The sequence below is a fragment of the Oncorhynchus clarkii genome, chromosome 29 (assembly GCF_045791955.1).
Source record: "Oncorhynchus clarkii lewisi isolate Uvic-CL-2024 chromosome 29, UVic_Ocla_1.0, whole genome shotgun sequence".
Classification (NCBI taxonomy): domain Eukaryota; kingdom Metazoa; phylum Chordata; class Actinopteri; order Salmoniformes; family Salmonidae; genus Oncorhynchus; species Oncorhynchus clarkii.
In genome coordinates, this window is record NC_092175.1 from 20,782,635 (window position 1) to 20,799,708 (window position 17,074).

At 46.1% G+C, this 17,074-nt stretch overlaps 1 protein-coding gene across 4 annotated transcripts in view; it reads left to right on the top strand.

The window, feature by feature from the left end:
- LOC139387870 (regulator of G-protein signaling 3-like) overlaps positions 1 to 17,074 on the top strand; it is a 239,518-nt gene that overhangs the window by 78,106 nt on the left and 144,338 nt on the right. For all 4 annotated transcript variants that reach the window (XM_071134175.1, XM_071134177.1, XM_071134178.1 and 1 more), the window contains one exon: positions 5,151 to 5,262. In XM_071134175.1, the coding sequence (XP_070990276.1) occupies positions 5,151 to 5,262 (112 nt within the window). The remainder of the gene's footprint in view (positions 1 to 5,150; positions 5,263 to 17,074) is intronic.

The window sequence follows — 17,074 nt, forward strand, 5'->3', positions numbered from 1 at the left end:
TGCAATGTCATCCCACGACCCACCTGGATCCCTGCCGCAACCCACAAGTGGGTCCTGACCCACAGGTCTGAGGAATGATGCAGTTCTGTGGCCCCTAGTACCTCTCTCTCTCTCTCTCTCTCTCTCTTTCTCGTTCCCCCTGTCACGTTTCCTGACCTTTGTGTAGTGTTATCAGAGTGGAAGGACCATTTGGCCTCCAGAACTTCCTCTATTGTTGTCTGCTTATGGTTGCTTCAATACAATGGACTGGATGACTTTCTTTTGATTGATGATTCATTGACAGTAGTTTCAATCAAACACAGTATTCACTAAATGTATATGGTGTCTCTCTCTCTCATATGTTATAAATTATATTATATCCCCCAAAAATTGAGAATGCTTCAAAAAGAGCAAAACATTACATGTTGGCCATATTTACCCTTGTAGTTGTAAATGCCTGTAAGTCCTACAGTATATTCTGTAGACTGGTGGTTGAGGGTGAGCACCTCGGTTTGGCCTTGGCTTTAGTGAAAAGCTACAATGCAATGTTGCGGTGGACGAGGGAGGATACTGTATTTAACACACATAACGATGTGTTATCCACCCTGTATTCTCTGGGAATCAGGGAGCTGAGTGAGAGAGGGAAGCCATGACAAGCTGGGCAGCCATTGTGATAATATTGTCCAGGAAATGTGATGGAGTGGCGGGTGTGGGGGGGAAGAGGGGTGTCCGTTGGCAGGGGTCTGGGAGAGGAAGACCAGGACAACCCTGTTTACCATCCAGGATGGTTGCTAGGTGGTTGGCAGAAGGGGTGTTTGACCCTCTCTCGCTCTCTCTAAAACACACACGCATGCACACACACACATCCTGACAGGTTATTCTGGAGTGACATTCCTAAAACAGAAAGCCAAAAGAGATCAGCTGTGGTTTTAGGGGTTTTTAGGAGGGTGGGCGGCTGGTTTTAAAAACAGCTCTGACCCTCATGACTTGAGTCTTCTTGACATTCAGAGAGGAGGAGAGGAGGGAAAGAGAGAGGGAAGGAGGGGGTTGGGGCTGGGTTCGGATCACCTGCTCTGTGGGTTTTAATTGTGTTTATCTTATTGTCGTCTAGCTGTGTGTGTGTGTCTTCTGTAGATAAAAATTGATAATACTACGTTCGTATTATGAGGAAATGTATTTTCTCTTCCAATTCCTCACAGTTTATATCCCCCCTTTCATTATGTCAGATCAGCTTTTCAGTTCCACACTGTGTCTCTGCCAGGGGTTGAAACAGTTCATGGAACAGAACCGAAAACTGGAAAATAACTACATTTTAAGAGGAACAGATTCAGAAACGGGAATGAAAGTGACCTATATTGTTCTGGAACAGAACCGTTTTTCAAAAAGCATGAGAACCGGTTAATAACTTTATTTTAAGTTCAGGGCATTTTGTTCAGTCCCACAAAAAAAATAAACAAGGCGCTTAGGCCAGAGCTCTCACTCGGTCACTCAGAAACATATTCCAGTGTTTGCCTGCCAGCTGAAAATCTTTGCCAGTGGTGTGTAGGCAGTGTGCTCCTCCCAACGAAGGTTGTGTAACCGATGTTACATGCGTGATTCAGAAATCAGGGAGAGAAGAATGGATTCATCTTTTCAACACTACTTAAGGACACTATAGTTATCACATTCCACATTGGATTTATTAACTATAAAAAGGTAAGACATGTTTTTAATTCTGGTGCCGCTCTGCACACACAAGCTTGTTAGCCATCTAGCTAGCTCTGGTCCAACTCTCTGAAGTTCAAAGGCATTCAAAGTTCCTTCATAGAAGCCTCTCCTCCGTAGGTATAATTATGTTGGCCCGATTCATATAATACATGTCATAATAAGATGCCCAGCGCTTCAAGCCAAGCCTCCTCCTCAACCCTCTCTCCCCACACGCAAAATTTCAGTCGCATCTTGTGCTCTGCACCTGGTTGTCCATCGCGCATGTAAACAACTATAGCCTTGGCAGTCTATAGCACCCATGTGCTATCAGATGCCTAGGCTAAAACAACTATTGCTTGCTCACTCCATATGTAACGGATGTGAAACGGCTAGCTTAGTTAGCGGTGGTTCGCGCTTCAATCGGTGACGTCACTTGCTCTGAGACCTTGAAGTAGTGGTTCCCCTTGCTCTGCAAGGGCCGCGGCTTTTGTGGAGCGATGGGTAACGATGCTTCGTGGGTGTCAGTTGTTGATGTGTGCAGAGGGTCCCTAGTTTGCGCCCGGGTATGGGCGAGGGGACGGTCTAAAGTTATACTGTTACACATAGCAAGCTGCTCTATCTGCACTGATGGGTGAAGTAATTTAATGTTGACCTAATTTGATTTCAGAGATTTAAAAGGGAACAGAAAGGAGCCATATAAACCTTTACATTTTGGGGTTCGAACCGATTCATAATTTTATTTTGCAGGTGGAACAGTGGAATGGAACGGAAAAAATAATTGGTTCTGCTCAGAACGAAACAATTGGAAACAATTTTGGTTCCAAACCCTGGTCTTGGCTCAGAGCGTCAGAGCTGGTAATTGTGGGCGCTGGCTGGGGCTTGATAAAAGAGGACAAATATTTAACAGTCCGTGTTTGTGCTGTAGATAGTCAATATGGGGCCAGACATCCCTGCAGATTGGCCCTGTTTCAATAAGTAATCTGTAAATAATCTGTGCTATTACAGCTTTTACCTTGTGATGCATAGCCCACTTTACACTCTGCCTGGGCACCCCTTAACTTTTTTTCACATTTTGCTGACTTCAAATTTGATCTAAAACAGGATTAAATTAGATTTTTGTAATTGTGGTGCCAGTCATGCTATAGGTAATCTGCAGGAACTGGGGAGTTTGTCAGGATCCAAATAAATATGAAAGGGGCAAAGCCCAGATCAAAATTTAGAGAAAAACCCACCTCAGTCTTCTGAAAACCTACCCCTGGGATAGAGTTTCTTTTCAGTGAGACAATTACACAAATGTTAATGCCAAAGACACACCAGAATGGCTTTCCAGTAGGTGTTGAGTGTTCCTGAGTGGTCTAGTCTCAGTCCTGACTTATATTTGCTTGAAAATCAGAGATAAGGTTTGAATATTGCTGTTCATCAATGACTGCCAACCAAATGGAATGAGTTTGAGCAATTGTGACCAAAACAATGGATATATGTTGCCCTAAGTGTTGTGCAGAGTAGGCAGAATCGTATTCCAAATGACTCACAGCTGTAACTGCTGCCAAAGGTGCTTCCGCCAAGTATCAACCACGTAGTATTGGGAATGTTCTGTAACTTTCTTTCACTTTTAAAACGTGGAATAAGTTATGTAGATCTGTAAGGAAATACTCTCATTTAATACATTTTTAGATGACATTTTAAGGCAGCAAAATCTGGAAAAAAAAGTTCACGGGATGTAGGCTTTCTATACACACACACACACACACACACACACACACACACACACACACACACACACACACACACACACACACACACACACACACACACACACACACACACACACACACACACACACACACACACACAACATCAAGACCCTCAGCATCCTCTCGATCTGCATAGAAAACCACATGCACTGAACACACACACACACACCGCCCACACATAGCCTAGACACACATTGCTGTGCAATGTTGATGTGTCTGATGCGAGACCTTTTCTGTAGCTTCCTTGGTGTTGCCCAGAAGGGATTTACTGAGTGTGTTCCTTGTTTAATGCTGTGGTCTGCTGTTGATTGATGAAAATACATGAAACTGACACACACACACACACACACACACACACATAGACCACAACATCAAGACCCAACGTATACACATACAATTACATTAGTGGAGGCTGCTGATGGGAGGACGTCTCATAATAATGGCTGAAACGGAGCGAATGGGATGGCATGGAAACCATATGTTTGATGTATTTGATCGCATTTCATTTATTCCCCTCCAGCCATTACGACCAGCCCGTCCTCCCCAATTAAGGTGCCACCAACCTCCTGTGAATTCCATGCGTACAGTATTTGCATGTGCTCACATGGTGAGAAAGTGACACGCATATCTAATAGAAGCTACTGTGTTTAGTTGGCACCTGTCCAGTCACCATTGAGACCTGGAACATGACCGTAGGGTATAAAGGGGCTAGAGGACGGGTCACCCAGTCTGCTTAGGCTTAACAATGGGTGTCCCTCTCTCCTGCCTGCCTCATTGTTTGGCCCATCCACTGACATGCAAGAGACATAGAAGTACCTCTGCCAAAAACACACCCCATACACAGCACAACCCGAAACACACATCCTATGGCCAGGAAGGAAAGCAGTTTGGGAAGGCAGAGTGTGTGTCCTGCCCTTCTCTTCTTTCACACGCAAGCCCGCCCCCCCCCACATTTCTTTACCCCCACCCTCCACAATCCCCTACCCTCTAAACATGTACCAGCTATAATTGGTACTGTTGATCTATTCAGGCGCTTTAAAATGATTCAATCGCAAGGAATTATGGACTCATGTTTATACCTTCATATTTCTCTGTTAGCAAAGTTTTTCCTTTAGTGGGTCATAAGAATAGTAAGTAAACACATGAATAAGTTAGACTAGCTAGGGTTTGGATTAGTCATGTGTGCACATAAGATGCAAATGTCATCTTTAGGGGGGCTTGCTGAAGCAGTGATGGTCTAGAGACCACGGTGCACTGTGTTCCTGTGTGATCTACACTTCCTGTTGCATAGAAGGTTGCAGTTGAACACCGCTACAAAGACACTGTGTGTTTGTGTGCTGCTCTGATCCTGATTCTTGTCTGTCCCTGACACCAGATAGACAACTACTCTGACATGACAGGGTGACAAGTCCTCCACTAACCAGATTATCTGTCAAGATGATCTATCAAACATTTTAAAAGACTGTCAAGATGATCATCTATCAAACATTTTAAAAGACTATCAAGAGTATCATCTATTTTGAGTGGAAAGTGTGTACAATTTGGAGGATAGACATAGAAGGGCAGTTTTGGGCAAGCGTGTGTGTGTGTGTGTGTATTTGTCAAAAGAGTAAATGTGTGTTGTGCGCCTATGTAAACTGTTTTGCAATGCAGGCACAGTGCTGTGATGTCGAGTTTTAGCAAGAAGATATTTTCAGCTAGGTTTATCTCTCTCTCTCTCTCTCTCTCTAGGTGACAGTCTTCATCTATACAGACCTAATGCTTGTGACCAGAGAGGATGAACCAGGGAGATGTAATGTCCTACAGAACCCTCTATTCCTCAGACAACTACGGCTACAGGACGGTCAGTGTTTCATCCCTTACACACAAACCTTAGACATGGCTCTGATGCTATTGGACATGATCCCAACTCCTTGAACCCCTGTATTACCCTGTTCAGCTTCGACGGCCAATGTATCAACCCCATAGGCCTAACCCTGTTGACCTGACCCCTTTGTAGACTTAAAGGGATCCTTCGGGATTTTGGCAATGAAGCCCTTTATCTACTTCCCCACAGTCAGATGGATTCATGGATGCAATTTTTATGTCTCTGCATCCAGTATGAAAGAAGTTAGAGATAATGCTAACTAGCATTAGCACAATGACTGGAAGTCTATGGTACCTACTAGCAGTTACTATAGACTGCCAGTCATTGCTCTAACGCTAGTTAGCAAAAGAAGTGGACAAAGTGACTTGTTGAAAAGATGGCATCCCATGACGGTGCCATGTTGAAAGTCACTGAGCTCTTCAGTAAGGCCATTCTATTGCCAATGTAACTATGGAGATTGCATGGCTGTGTGATTGGTTTTATACACCTGGCAGCAATGGGTGTAGCTGAAATAGCCAAATCCATTAATTTAAAGGAGTGTCCACATATTTTGGGCAATGTAGTGTATGTACAGTCATCTAAATGAACAAATGCCATGTTATTTTTATCGCCCAGTAATAGTGAGTTAGACTTCCAGTGGGATATTTAGGCTGAATGTGAGCCAAACCCCGGAGCTTTGTCTTTCTGTTTCTCAGCTATATAAACACTCCACTGAGTTGGTACCTCTCATAGAATAGTTTGACCCACAGTATAACAAAGCACTACAAGTCAAATAAATACCTCTTACTGTAAATGCCTGTGTGTATAATGTAGGGAGGATATGGAGAGGGCCGGGGTTACAGTAGGCCAGACCTGGCTGGGTGCTAGTGGGGGCCTCTGTGTGTGTGTGTGTGTGCATATACACATTCATATGCACACAAAAGTAAAATCTGTTGACGTACCCAGGGATCAGGTGGCAGACAGTCCAGTCATATCGGTCAGCTGTGGTTGGACAGTGTGGAGCCCAAACTGAATCACAATATTCTCAGGTCTCTGTGTTCTGTCCTGCTTCTTCACTGCAACTGTATACTGTAGGTTCTGTGACGCACTTTAGAAAGCCCATCTATCACTTTTTATGTCTCGCCCTCAGCTCTCTTTACAGTTTTTCTCAATTGTTACAACACCATTTCTGAAACCTTGCTCCATTTCCTGAAAACATTCAACACAAAACCTCATCTTCAAGCACTATTTACATAACCTCGGACTCCTCTTGCAAAATGAAACATTCGCCTCAAAACAGTTTTACCTGTGTTCAAAATCAAACACTGCCCTCAAATCATAAACAAAGTGATCAAAATGATATACACTCTCAAGCAGTCAGTAAACAATACACCGAAAAATAGAAAACACATTGTTCAAAACATACAATCCTCAGGGAGAAGTACATATTTATTCAAAAATAATATTCATATTTTTCCGTCATTTTCTTTTGATGAACGAAAACATGTTCTATCATAGTAGCTCAGAATTGATCAGAAATTACTACTCTGCTTTGCTCTTTGCAATTTTGTTTTTTGCTCTTCCTCCCCCTATTTTCACAGTACTGTACCCTGCATCTCACAAACTTGTCTCTGTGATACTGTTATTATTGTTCTTTGTTGATATGAACCTGCAACCAGTCAAAATCTATTGAGCAGTCAGTACTGTTACAGTTTTTCTCAGTCGCTTTGGTGCACTTTTCACATCATCCCTAACATGTGCAAAATAATACGTGCATTTCTCAGAACAATTTGTACAAACTGCAATATACAATAGATATGTTTCTAAAGCTAGTCAGTCACTAAAAATCCTTAGTACATCTCTCAAAAGTAAATATTCATGCCAATGATCATGTCAGTATCATCAGAATGATAAGTCATTGAGTCATTGTTCACGAACAAGGTCGTCAAAATGTTTAGGCATGTTGTCAATGTAACTGTGTACTTTGACAGTATTACCTGATGTTAACTTAGGTTACAGTTTGGATGACACTTACTGTATTGAAAATGCACAAGGCTGCACTTCTATGGCATATATCAATTTCAACAGTACTATATACATATTACTGTATGTGGGTTATTGATTGAAAGAGACTGGTCTACCCAAGGGGCACAAAGGAAAAAAAAACTAAATTAGAAAGAAACGCAGGAAACCATCCCTAAGACACAACTTTGCCCGCAGCACTGTTGTGCTGTCTCTACACATCCAGACATTCCTGTCTGTCGGCCCACATATTCTCATCCACATCACACCGGATATTTTCCCTTCCAATGCAACGTGGAAAGAATCTTTTGGAATACCTTATCCATCCTCTGCAGGCGTCTACTGTGATGTCCTCACATGCTGCATCCATTGCAGCCAGCAGGGTCATCTGTGTGTGTGGCTGACGATCGTACACCTTCTACCTCCATGCTGAAAATAACTCCTCAATTGGGTTAAGGAATGGTGAATAAGGTGGGAGGAATTCTATGAGCATCCATCGGGTGGGTCACAAACCAATGCCTTATGATGTTTGATCGATGGAAACTCACATTATCACAAATGACCACATACTTTGGCAAATCCTCTCTAAACAGACCACACTCATCATCAGGGATGAGAGCCCTGTAGAGAGTCTCTAAAAAGTTGAGTAGATGCTGGGTGTTGTATGGCCCTATAAGGGGGATATGGGTTAGGACACCATGCTCCGAAATAGCAGCACACATGGTGATATTTCCTCCCTGTTGGCCTGGCAAATCCACAGTAGCTCTGTGACCGATGATATTCCGACCCTGCCTTCTGCATTTGGTCAGGTTAAAGCCAGCCTCATCCACGTATACAAAGTTGGGAGAGGGTTCACTTGATTCCAACTACATTATACGCTATATCCCAGAACACACAGTTTAATTTCTTTTGGTAAGGAAGAGTGACATAAAATGTACATATATTGCATGTTCCTTCCACAGCAATGGAAATGTGTGCAGTTTATGCTTACTGTACTATATATCACTATAAAATGTTGCTGTAAAGTAGTTACATAGATATATGTTTTACCTGTACATACTGGTACCGTAGCTCCTTAATTCTGTCCTCATTCCTTGGGAATGGTACACAGTACAGCTGTTTCATACTCATCTGGTTTCTATGCAGCACCCTGTCGATGGTTGAGATGCTAACCGTATGGATGTTTTCAAAGACATCGTTGTCTTCTATAATGGTCCTTTGTATTTCCCTGAGTCTCATGGCATTGTTTGCTCGCAAATAGCCTCCTCCTGTTGAGGTGTGAAAAGGCGTCCTCTGCCACCGGTTTGAGATAATCTTGCAGTCCTATGTGGGGAAAAATGCAGTGATGCATCGCACACTTTCACATAGACAAAAACTATGCGAACACACATTTTACTGTAAAACATACAGGTGAGTGCATGTAAGGGGCAGTATGTATCTGTATAGAGTATATTTCTGTATGCTGTGAAATACAAGTGGACTACTCTAATATGAAGCATTGTAGGAAGTATACAGTATACTGCTTATATACAGTAACAGTGCACTGTACATTGGTGGACAGACCTGTTCTCTCTTCAAAACGTTTGAACTATTGAGGACACGGTTGATCTCCCAATATTCGGCTGCACCCTTCAACCCGCCTCAGCCATTGTAAGGCCATGATTGACAACATGGTCTACAATAGTGGCCCTTATGTCATCAGATATGCGCCTATGTCCTCTGTTTTGCCTTCCACCACGCATCCTTGCCCCTCTTCTTCCTCCTCTTGGCTGTTGACCCTGTTCGTTTCCTGGTCTATCCATTATTGGAAATTTGCAACTCTGTGTTGTGGTCTGTCTATATACTGTATGCTTGCCACTTGATTCTTCATGAGATGCACCTTAGAGCAATTTAGACAACTGGTTGATTGTTGGTTGAACTAACACTTTACATTCCTTCATGAGTGAGGGTCAATTTCACCTGCACGATTCATCAATTCACGTTTTTGTACAAAAGGTCTAATAGAAATGTGTAAAACTATGCTTGACAGTTTATGACAAATAGTTCAACAATTTTGCATGTAAAGGCTTATGCAAGGAACTAATGCCTAGATGTTTTGAGGGGTAAGACTATTCAACAGAGAACCATCTACTATATTTTGATCAACATGACATGAGCAATTGATAATGTTTGCTCTCTGAACTGGCTTATATTGGTTGTGTCGCATCATTTGAAACAGGTTAAATCAATTTTGAGTGGTTGTGTTCAATCAATGACATGTGTTCTCTATTTGTATTTGATTGTGGCCACTTGTGTTTACCAGTATGGATGACATGTGCATTAGAGTGCAGAATGTGTTTTGAGAATGAGTTTAGAGTTTTGCTGAAAAGTCTAAGTGAGATCTGCAAATTGTGTTTTACCATGTGAAATGGTTTAAGGTAATGACAACATACTGCATTATTAGCTAAATGAGTCCAGGCCACTGAGAACTTTGTTCAGCCAATGGGTTTTAGTGTTTTAGCAATTGAGAAAAACTGTAATATCTGCTCTTACTCTACCCCCCCCCCCCTCTCTCTCTATCTCTGTCTATCTCGTATTTCTCTCTCTCCACTCTCTTTTTCTCCAAATCTACCTATTCTATCTCATCATCCACGCTGTTTTCCTCCATCCTTGCCTGAGGGGACGTGAAGCTCATATGTCATTAAATATGTCATTTCTCACACGTGAAAAAGAAAAGGCCTCACATTCTAGGAGCTCAGATGCAATAATTGAATAATCGAAACCAACGTTTCGACTTTGTCACGTTCTGACCTCTATTTCCTTTATTTTTGTATTTATTTAGTATGGTCAGGGCGTGAGTTGGGTGGGCAGTCTATGTTTGTTTTTCTATGTTTTGGGGCAGTCATATGTTTTCGGCCTAGTATGGTTCTCAATCAGAGGCAGGTGTCATTAGTTGTCTCTGATTGAGAATCATACTTAGGTAGCCTGGGTTTCACTGTTTGTTTGTGGGTGATTGTTCCTGTCTTTGTGTAGTGTTCACCAGATAGGCTGTATTAGGTTTTGAGTCTCACGTTTCTTGTTTTTTCGTTAGTTTGTTCTTGTATAGTGTCGTAAATAAAGTACAATGAACAACCACCACGCTGCGCTTTGGTCCGCCTCTACTTCACAAGAAGAGAATCGTTACAGAATCACCCACCACAACAGGACCAAGCGGTGTGGTAATGGGCAAAGGAGAAAGCAGCAGCAGGAGCAGCGCGAGGAGGTATGGACATGGGAGGACGAATTAGACGGTAAAGGACCTTGGGCTCAGCCAGGAGAATATCGCCGCCCCAAGGAAGAACGGGAGGCGGCGAAAGCGGAGAGGCGCTGGTATGAGGAGGCAGCGCGGCGTCGTGGATGGAAGCCCGGGAGTCAGCCCCAAAAATTTATTGGGGGGGGGCTAACAGGGAGTATGGCTACGCCAGGTAGGAGACCTGAGCCAACTTCCTGTGGTTACCGGTGGGCTAGAGAGACCGGGCAGGCACCGTGTTATGCTGTGGAGCGCACGGTGTCCCCAGTGCGGGTGCACAGCCCGGTGCGGTACATTCCAGCTCCGCGTATCGCCGGGCTAGAGTGGGCATCGAGCCAAGTGCCATGAAGCCGGCTCTACGCATCTGGTCTCCAGTGCGTCTCCTTGGGCCGGCTTACATGGCACCAGCCTTGCGCACGGTGTCCCCGGTTCGCCTGCATAGCCCAGTGCGGGCTATTCCACCTCGCCGCACTGGCAGGGCGACCGGGACCATTCAACCGGGTAAGGTTGGGCAGGCTCGGTGCTCAAGAGCTCCAGTGCGCCTGCACGGCCCGGTCTACCCGTCACCACCTCCACACCCCAGCCCTCCGGTGGCAGCTCCCCGTACCAGGCTGTCTCTCCGGCCCATCCGTCCAGAGCCTTCCTCCTCTCCAGCGCTGCCGGAGTCTCCCGCCTCTCCGGCGCTACCAGAGCCTTCCTCCTCTCCAGCGCTGCCGGAGTCTCCCGTCTGTCCGGCGCCTCTGCCGGAGCCTCCCGCCTGTCCGGCGCCTCTGCCGGAGCCTCCCGCCTGTCCGGCGCCTCTGCCGGAGCCTCCCGCCTGTCCGGCGCCGCTGCCGGAGCCTCCCGCCTGTCCGGCGCCGCTGCCGGAGCCTCCCGCCTGTCCGGCGCCTCTGCCGGAGCCTCCCGCCTGTCCGGCGCCGCTGCCGGAGCCTCCCGCCTGTCCGGCGCCTCTGCCGGAGCCTCCCGCCTGTCCGGCGCCGCTGCCGGAGCCTCCCGCCTGTCCGGCGCCTCTGCCGGAGCCTCCCGCCTGTCCGGCGCCTCTGCCGGAGCCTCCCGCCTGTCCGGCGCCTCTGCCGGAGCCTCCCGCCTGTCCGGCGCCTCTGCCGGAGCCTCCCGCCTGTCCGGCGCCTCTGCCGGAGCCTCCCGTCTGCCCAGCGCCAGCGCCGCCCGTCTGCCCAACGCCGCCAGCGCCGCCCGTCTGCCCAGCGCCGCCAGTGCCGCCCGTCTGCCCAGCGCCGCCAGTGCCGCCCGTCTGCCCAGCGCCGCCAGTGCCGCCCGTCTGCCCAGCGCCGCCAGTGCCGCCCGTCTGCCAGGAGCCGCCAGTGCCGCCCGTCAGCCAGGAGCCGCCAGTGCCGCCCGTCAGCCAGGGGCCGCCAGTGCCGCCAGTCAGCCAGGGGCCGCCAGTGCCGCCAGTCAACCAGGGGCCGCCAGTGCCGCCCGTCAGCCAGGGGCCGCCAGTGCCGCCAGTCAGCCAGGGGCCGCCAGTGCCGCCAGTCAACCAGGGGCCGCCAGTGCCGCCAGTCAGCCAGGGGCCGCCAGTGCCGCCAGTCAGCCAGGGGCCGCTAGAGCCCCTCCGCCCGGAGCAGCTGCCCCTCTGTCCCGAGCAGCTGTCCCTCTGTCCCGAGCAGCTGTCCCTCTGTCCCGAGCAGCTGCTTCACCTCTGTCCCGAGCTGCCCCTCTGTCCCAAGCAGCCCCTCTGTCCAGTGGGGTCATTGAGAGGGGTGGGCATGGTGAGTAAGCCACGGAGGCGGACAATAAGGCGGACTGAGACAATGGCGAAGTGGGGTCCGCGTCCCGCGCCAGAGCCGCCACCGCGGACAGACGCCCACCCAGACCCTCCCCTATAGGTCAAGGTTTTGCGGCCGGAGTCCGCACCTTTGGGGGGGGGGGTACTGTCACGTTCTGACCTCTATTTCCTTTGTTTTTGTATTTATTTAGTATGGTCAGGGCGTGAGTTGGGTGGGCAGTCTATGTTTGTTTTTCTATGTTTTGGGGCAGTTCTATGTTTTCGGCCTAGTATGGTTCTCAATCAGAGGCAGGTGTCATTAGTTGTCTCTGATTGAGAATCATACTTAGGTAGCCTGGGTTTCACTGTTTGTTTGTGGGTGATTGTTCCTGTCTTTGTGTAGTGTTCACCAGATTGGCTGTATTAGGTTTTGAGTCTCACGTTTCTTGTTTTTTTGTTAGTTTGTTCTTGTATAGTGTCGTAAATAAAGTACAATGAACAACCACCACGCTGCGCTTTGGTCCGCCTCTACTTCACAAGAAGAGAATCGTTACAGACTTAAAACAAACCTTCGATCTCAACGTAGGCTTTGGTCCATTCATGTTTTTTACATGTTCTATTTATATCTGTAAATTAACCAATGATAGCAAGCCACACCCGGCCATGATTACAGACACCTGTGTGTCCTTCCAAACTATATTTAAATTAGTGACCCGAGGTGTTTGTCATTATACATATTATATATTTCTTTTGTCAAGTTGGTTATTAAATTAGCCAGCAACTCGCCTAAACAGGTGTTCTACTCCGCTAGCCAGCAACTCGCCTAAACAGGTGTTCTACTCCGCTAGCCAGCAACTCGCCTAAACAGGTGTTCTACTCCGTTAGCCAGCAACTCGCCTAAACAGGTGTTCTACTCCGCTAGCCAGCAACTCGCCTAAACAGGTGTTCTACTCCGCTAGCCAGCAACTCGCCTAAACAGGTGTTCTACTCCGCTAGCCAGCAACTCGCCTAAACAGGTGTTCTACTCCGCTAGCCAGCAACTCGCCTAAACAGGTGTTCTACTCCGCTAGCCAGCAACTCGCCTAAACAGGTGTTCTACTCCGCTAGCCAGCAACTCGCCTAAACAGGTGTTCTACTCCGCTAGCCAGCACCTCTCCTAAACAGGTGTTCTACTCCACTAGCCAGCAACTCGCCTAAACAGGTGTTCTACTCCGCTAGCCAGCAACTCGCCTAAACAGGTGTTCTACTCCGTTAGCCAGCAACTCGCCTAAACAGGTGTTCTACTCCGCTAGCCAGCAACTCGCCTAAACAGGTGTTCTACTCCGCTAGCCAGCAACTCGCCTAAACAGGTGTTCTACTCCGCTAGCCAGCAACTCGCCTAAACAGGTGTGCGTTTCTTTCACCTCACACATGACCAGAGCCATAGCTACATATGAGGACATATGAGGACACCGAGGTCCGGACCTCATTTATTAAATAAAACAATTTACAGTATATAATCACATTAATCCGTCGGTGTCTCAAGTTACTGTTGAGGTGTTCGATTGTTAGAATACACGAGCTGCCGTTTCGAAATGTGGTTGTGCATTTTCCTTTTGTTATGTGTCACTCTCTGACAGTCACTCAATTCGCCCATGTCAGCTAATCTTATTTAGACTGGTAAATTAGTCTAGTTAGTCTAGCTATCTAAACTTTTCTTAGTCACTCCCACCCAGATATCATATTACCATGACTTATGGCTTAAACATTTGTAGAATTGCAGGAAATTTGTAATTGAAGTCACTTGCATTATTTCCCATAAAGTAGAGTGAAAATATCAGGTATTGGCCATGAGATGCTGCTGTTCCTGCTACACCGCCACACACATTTATCCATTTCACTGGTCTCTTGTGTTTATTAAATAGATCACAATAGGTCCTTAGCAACTTTGGGTAGAAAACCCATCGATTTTCTTCATGATCAAAATAAATTGTGTGGTCATCCCAATGACTGTATATATGAATGGACAAAGCTATCGATCACGTGACACCAGTGAAGACTCAATAGCGCATTGAAGCCAAATGAAGTTGGCGTCTCATGGAGACATAACATGCACAGTTTGAGCTACTCTAGGAAGTGATGTTTGTTGTAGGCTATCTCAGTGCTGCAACCTCTCATTGAGAAACTCACGTTGAAGGCCGGCTGGGGTACTGCAGGCTGCTATTAGCAACTAAAGGATCCTTATGAATTCTTCTGTGATTGATTTTTAAAATAATCGCTTCAAGGATGTACAACTGGTGTATCCTTAATAGTCCAACAAGTGGCAGCTCTAATATTGACCAGGGCTTTTTCACTATGGGGCCATTCTCAAACAATGCCTGCAAGACTTTCGGCCTTAAGTCCAACATTTTGATGGAGAAATAGGCCAGGGACTAAAATGTTGTGGCAACCCTAATAAAAGAATATACACTCAACAAAAATATAAACGCAACATGCAACAATTTCAAAGATTTTCCTGAGTTTCAGTTCATATAATGACATTCATTCATTTAAATAGATTCATTAGGCTCTAGTCTATGGATTTCACATGACTGGGAATACAGATATGCATCTGGTGGTCACAGATACCTTTAAAAAAAGGCAGGGAGGTGGATCAGAAAACCAGTCAGTATCTGGTGTGACCACCATTTGCCTCATGCAGCTCAACACATATCCTTCGCATAGAGTTGATCAGGCTGTTGATTGTGGCCTGTTGAATGTTGTCCCACTCCTTTTCAATGGCTGTGTGAAGTTGCTGGATATTGGCGAGAACTGGAACAAACTGTCGTACACGTCGATCCAGAGCATCCCAAACATGCTCAATGGGTGACATGTCTGGTGAGTATGCAGGTCATGGAAGAACTGGGACATTTTCAGCTTCCAGGAATTGTTTACAGATTCTTGCAACATGGGGCTGTGCATTATCATGAGGTGATGGCGGCGGATGAATAGCACGACAATTGGTCTCAGGATCTCGTCACGGTATCTCTGTGCATTCAAATTGCGTTAGATAAACTGCAATTATGTTTGTTGTCCTTAGCTTATGCCTGCCCATACCATAACCCCACCACCACTATGTGGCACTCCGTTCACAACGTTGACATCATCAAACCGCTCGCTCACATGACGCTATACACTCTGTCTGCCATCGAATCCGGGATTCATCCGTGGAGAACACACTTCTCCAGCGTGCCAGTGGTCAAGGTGAGCATTTCCCCACTGAAATCAGTTCTGAAGCCAAACTGCAGTCAGGTCACATCCCTGGTGAAGACAACGAGCATGCAGATGAGCTTCCCAGAGATGGTTTCTGACAGTTTGTGCAGAAATTCTTTGATTGTGCAAACCCACAGTTCCATCAGCTGTCTGGGTGGTTGGTCTCAGACGATCCCGCAGGGGAAGAAGCCGGATGTGGAGGTCCTGGGCTGGCATGGTTACACATGGTCTGCGATTGTATGTACTGTCAAAGGAGAAACAGGGACAGGGATGTAAACAAATTTGTGCAAAACAATTGAGAGAAATAAACTTTTTGTGTGTATGGAACATTTCTGGGATATTTTATTTCAGCTCATGAAACATGGGACTAACGCTTTACATGTTGCGTTTATATTTTAGTTCAGTATAATTGTAAACTGGCAGTCATATTTTTCAATAAGATTATTAGAAAACTGCTCTGTAGTGTGATTAGTGATGTTTACCATTAAACCCTACCCTATACCATTACCACCAGTGTGTGTTTGGGTCTTTTATAATTGAAGACCATTACATACCATAACATTGATACCATCATAACAGATGTAGCTTAATGGTTAGCTTGTTAACCTAGAATGGTAAGTAATAATAACAGTAAATAATCCAGACCTTATTTGAAGGGAATTAACTACACGCAAAGATGCCATTTCCTGTACACAGATTAACTGTAACAGAAGGACAAACTGAATTGCTTTCATTGGAGGACTGGTTTGAATTTTGAAGATGGCCACAGCACACACAGCTATTGGACTTCTACGAAAGTTGCAAAGGAAATTTTTATAAAATTCCCATCCCCCTTTCTGTCTGTCTCTCTCTCTATCCTTTAAATTGGACTTATTCCCTCCGAAATATAACATTAAAAAAGTTCTACCATTCAACAGTCCAGTATATGGCCACCTTCTGTGACATATGAAGTGAGCTAATGGTCAGGCTAGGGAGAGGTTAGCATATGTATTTAACCCCACAGATGACAACGTTTTACATTGCATTGCATTGCATTACATTTGCTAATGTCCTGGCCAATGAGACCCAGAGCACAGAAGGGGGATATAGGGATATAGAGGTCTATCCTTCTATCCTTCCTTCTCAGATGGGTCACTCTCTGCACTGTGGTGCACCTCCACCACAGCGGATTAGGAAGTCATCAGTGGGTTAGGAGGGGTGTGTGTTTGGGAAGGGGGGCGTACAAGGAGGGTGCATCTCCACCCCACCCCACCAGTCATTGTTATTTTAGTACGGTAGGCCACTCAGGAAATAGGCTCCGGGGACTGTGTTTGTTCCAACGAGGGTGGTGTGTGTGTGTGTGTGTGTGTGTGTGTGTGTGTGTGTGTGTGTGTGTGTGTGTGTGTGTGTGTGTGTGTGTGTGTGAGAGAGAGCGTGAGTGAGTGAGTGAGTGGGGTGGTAGTGGGACAGGGGGTTTCCTGTGACCGTGTCATCTCCTATGGAGACAAGGGTGTGGCGCGTGGAAAGGACAGAAGGCTCTAAGATAGACCAGTGCACCACAACAGACACAAACTACACCCATG